General features: G+C 37.1%; 1 protein-coding gene across 1 annotated transcript; it reads left to right on the top strand.

Moving 5' to 3' along the window:
* Positions 1 to 3040: 3040 nt before the first annotated feature.
* Positions 3041 to 4221, top strand: LOC131692376 (nematocyst expressed protein 3-like). The gene is made up of 2 exons (XM_058979384.1): positions 3041 to 3088; positions 3260 to 4221. The coding sequence occupies exons 1-2, from the start codon at positions 3082 to 3084 to the stop codon at positions 3871 to 3873; spliced, it is 621 nt and encodes a 206-aa protein (XP_058835367.1). The 5' UTR covers positions 3041 to 3081; the 3' UTR covers positions 3874 to 4221.
* The last annotated feature ends 919 nt before the right edge of the window (positions 4222 to 5140 follow it).

Genomic DNA, 5140 nt, shown 5'->3' with positions numbered 1-5140 from the left:
ATTTTTAGCCTAAGAGGTACTACGGTTGTAAAGGTTTATATGGCAAATTCCAATATGACCTTACTAGCTACCCTATAAATCCGGAACCAAAAGTCAAAACGAAATGAAATCCAATTCCAGTCAATGGGATTACTGTATCTTTCATTTGAAATCAAGTGTGTAAAAATCGGTCAAGTATGCACTGGGGAATAGGTGTGATATTAGCTTAGAAACTTGGCGAGTTCCCAGGGGGTTTCATGAACCCTCATAGGTGGCCAATGTGGTCAAAACTACTTGGATTGATCATTAGTGATCTAGATCCGCAAATCCAAGTAATGCTGCACCGATTTTAATATGAATTACATCATTTAAACATCATTGTGGTATCAGTTTATATGGGAATTTGCTGAGTGACCGCACTCTTGAACACGTTACCCCAGATTCGGAAGTCGGATCAACCAAAAATTCAATAACAGCTTATGGGAGCGTTATACCTTTCATTTGAAACTAAGTTTATGAAAATCGCTTCTGCCATCTCTGAGAAAATTGTGTGAGTTTAAATGATACAAACATACACACAGACATTTTCCGATCGCAACGAACTGAATCGAATGATATATGACACTCGGACCTTTGGGCCTAAGTTAAAAATATGATTTTTATAGTGATTGCATAGCCTTTCTTTATATGAGAAAGGCAAAAAAAAACATAAGAGTCGGCCAAATAGTAGAAATGCCATTGTTGACTAGCTTGTTGTGAAAACCATTAGGGAGTTACATCACTGTAGACCACGAAAAAATAGACATTGGATTTATAACATAAGTATTGAATCACACAAAATAATTTTTTTCGAACAATTTCATCACAAGATGGCGGCTCTGCAGCATTTTTCCAGATGCAAGTTTTTTTGGAAGGGGTCCACGGCCGGAAATCTATCTCTCGTTATTTTTGACCAAGAGCCAAAAACTTGAGTTTTTCTGATTCCTTATGTCAATAGCAAGTGACGTACCGTAAACCGGGGTGACTTTGATCACTCGAAACTTTTTCGTAGATCGCTTATTAAACCAGAATAGTCTACCGAATCATTTCAATTTGAAATGATTTTTACTCTAAACTTATAAAATACTGATTTGGTATACTTTTTGAGTATATTGTTCGGTTTTTGGGTACAAAAACTACAAAAAACCGAAATTTGACTTTACCTGATTTTTATGAAGCTTAGTAAAGTGTCTATTTTTTACAAAAACAAATAAATCTCAGATTTGAGCAAGAGTAATAAATTACAAGCGATTATCTTCCTTTAGGTTGGGATATGCTAAATTTAGTTTTAAGAGTTTGTTTATTTTTAATACTTTTTTGTGAAACTAGTTGGCAATTATTTCAAATTATTTTAAGCTGAAATTCGCAACATTTTTTTTAATTTTCAATATTCCAACGTGTTAAAATGGATAAAACTTTTTGTACATTGATAAAACACTGAAACAAAACAATTTTAGCCGTTTCAAAGGTTTTCAGTATCTTTAACTTAATAACTTAATGTGGGTGAACATGCAGGTTATCAAAGTCACCCCGGAACACGAAAACGGACTTCAACTTGAAATCATTTTTGAAAAAATAGCTGTAAGCGGACAATTTTAGGTAAAACCATCCAATCTTGTTCTCCACACATCAGTACATGGTTTAAAAATATTAAACTTGAAAAAAATGTGTTGCGTCTAAAAATATGCAATGATTACTTGGAAAAGTGATCAATGTCACCCCGGTTTACGGTATCTCCATTTCCAACCCTCACAGAAAATGTGTCTATGGGATAGATGGAAATATTTGGGTTTGAAAAAGTATAGCGTTATGATTCTACAGACAAACTTTGTTTTGTAGTCATACAGTAAATACCACTTAGAACAAATTTAATGATATTTATCTCCTGAAATTTTTGAAAGGTAAAAAAACTCAATTTATATTATGCATTTAAAGTTTAGTCGTCACAGTGGTTTTTAGATACCGAATCAATAATTCAGACAGATACTGGCTTACTATGATCAAGAGATACTATTTTTTCAGCTCGTTTTGTTAATAAAGCTGACATCACTTTTAGCTATCCATACCATCGCTTCCTGATCTATGAGATTGTTATTTTCATTCGCTTGAATCTAGATGGAGTAACATAAAATGAACGGAGTCGTTTTCGATAGTAACAGACGGGTACGTTATAAGAAATCAATCGCGCCGAGATTTTCGCGGGTTTATTCTAATAATTGTATCAAACAGCCGTTGATCGAAGGACTATTTAGTTATTTAGCCGATCAGAATGAAATAGCTAGATTATAACAGAATACAATTGTCGTAACATGTTGTGTTATAAATTTGGTCTCGTTTGTAGTTAAAATAACAGAAAATTATAACAAGTTACAGAGCGAGATATAGTTTTGAAATCTTTTTGTTATGTGTTTCTGATCGGGTAGTTATTCCTATACAACATGCAGTAATCTTTTTCTCTCAATCCGCCCATATTTTTCAATTTCATGATGCTGAAAAAGAATATTGAAGTACGTATTTTGTATCCACAAATCAAAAAATAATATCAAAAATATTGCGTCGATGTGGGTATAGTTCTGACTAAAGTATACTTAATTCTACGATAATGGTTGGAGGATCGGGTACCAAATTCGTACACAAGTCTATCCCAAGCCAACATGCGGCTCGCATTGCACCGACTATGCGGTTTAGAGAAAAATTTAATGTGTACCGTTTCGACCATTGACGGTTACGGAAACGTGAGTTCTAATAAGTATCATAGAATAATTGGCGATCAGCACAGGATCGGACCTAGAACAAAATGATCTATAAGAATGTACTGGATTAGCAACCGCAACCTAACACTCTGAATCACAGCGTTAGAATAAAGCCAGGTGACCATGAATCACTCTGGGTACCGAGGACCGATTCGGACACAATCTCACACGTGAGTTTATGTCCAACCATTGGTCAACCGGTAAAGCACGTCCTATTCAGATAACTCATACCCTATCGGTTGTGGTATATAAAAAAGAAACCAGCCTCACAGAGAAGCAACATTCGATTGGCGATTGTAGGTCGAACACGATGAATGGTAAGTCTACTTTATACCGTTTTCCATTTCACATGGCGTTACACCGGTGTACTTGGAAAGAAGAGATTAGTTACAGTGTGACACCGACTAAACCCGTGTAGTGCCGTGCCAAAAACAGACACGCCATGGTTCCTAGCTCAACGACTGCTAACGAATCGATTTCTACCATAGGTCTACAATGTTTTGTTGTGATTTTGGCGATTGCCAATGGGGCATTCGCGTTACCCCGAGCGGAGCAAAGTGTAGTGCAGCGGATGTCCAGGCCTAGGATTCCAATTCGCGAGGTCAGAGAACAGCCAATACAGTCAAGCATCGCGGACGAAGCGATTCCCCTACCAGTGGCACCAGAGGCACCAGAAGCTGTCTTCCCACCGGCACCAGAAGCAATGATCGAAGAAGAACAAGGCATGCCTGCTGCAGTAGAAGAGCAAGCCAGAATTGAAGAAATTATTCCTGAAGCAGCCAGGGTACCTCAAGGCAGGGTTGCTCCCATCGAACCAGCAGAACCGATTGAAACGCATAGTGCAATCAGGCACACGCCGGAGGAAATGTTCGAATCGTTTGCCCCAATAGAACCCGAGGAGCGGTTTGCATCTTTTGCTGCAGATCCTGCCGCAGGTCCTACTCAGATTCCTACAGGTGGTTCTGGCCCGAACCCATTCCAGATGCCAGCTGCTTTCTGCAACCCGGGAGAGTTCAACAACCGTCTGGACGCCATCATCCGTGAATTGGATGAGCTGAAACGGTTCTGCGGCGGGAATCGAGTCGGAATGGTCGCACAATGATAGTTTGCCTTCGGCGAGCGGTCATGCTTAATTATTTCGGCAGAGCAAAACACTAATACAATTTCAGGCGGTAACTGGTGGTAATGCAGCTTTTTAAAATTTCAAAAAAAAAAACGTCAAGCCCAAAATTTTACAATCTTGTCTTATCTTGTTCGTGAAAAAGATAAATTCAGTGACAGTTTAAATGTTTCGATTAATATTTTTGATTTTCTTTGAGAATACAAGCTAATTATAACCGACTGCTAAAAACCTGTTTAAATCCACCTAGTGGTGCAATTGTGCCTTTCTCATTTATCCAAATTATGATTGAATGCCTGGTTACTTTCAATATAACATTGTGGAAATGTCTATTATATTCTTTTGATACTTGATAATCATATACAGGGTATTTGGCTCATGGCTAAGAACCTCTAGAGGGGTGATGGACTATGATATGTGGAGAAAAAAATCTTTCTACATATACCATTAAACTCAACCGTTACAGAGTTATTGAGTTTTCTTTAAATAACTTACAGGGTGCGCCAGCTGGATGTATCTTTGTTCAACATTGAACAACTCCGCCATTTTTCAGCCTATTTTCACAAGTAAACAAGTTTTTTTTTAGCATATTTTAGAGATATTTTCAGTTAGCGTTAATAAATGGAATTTTGATATATTTTCGTTATTTCTCATTAATATTGAAAACTGCTGAAACGCATCAATTTGGACCGTCTTCGACTATCTTTTCGTAGTATATTTCGTTTCGGTAACTCGTCACAGTACACAAAAAAACTCTCCCTATTGAAAATTTTCTAGGAGAATTCGGAAGGTAAATATTGAGCAGCCTCCAGCACGAGTTTTCGAAACGGGTTTTCCATTTTTTCTTAAACCCCATGAACGCTAAAACAATTTGGGAATGACAGGGTTAACTTAGATTAGATCCTACATGCATGCATGGTGCAATTGTCCAAGAAGAAAATATATAACCTTGAAGAACAACTCATGAAAGAAAGAATGATTTATTATTCATTCAACGAATATACGAATATTGCTGCTTCTATATTGATTATCTCTCAAATTATTAAGGTCAATTGTTATATTCTTGATTCCATCAAAAATAGGACTATGAAACCTGTCTGCTATTAGGGAGGATTTTTTCGTGTACTGTGAAGAGTTACCGAAACGAAAAAGGTATCGTCATTCGTCACAAACATAAAATCCGTACCCTAATGCTGATGCTGTACATAACACCAGGTATGTTATGCACCTCAGAGCAAATAAAGAGAAG

Source organism: Topomyia yanbarensis, chromosome 3 (assembly GCF_030247195.1).
Source record: "Topomyia yanbarensis strain Yona2022 chromosome 3, ASM3024719v1, whole genome shotgun sequence".
Taxonomy (NCBI): Eukaryota; Metazoa; Arthropoda; class Insecta; order Diptera; family Culicidae; genus Topomyia; species Topomyia yanbarensis.
The sequence above is the reverse complement of the archived record's forward strand: the minus strand, read 5'-3'. Positions and strand labels throughout refer to the sequence as shown.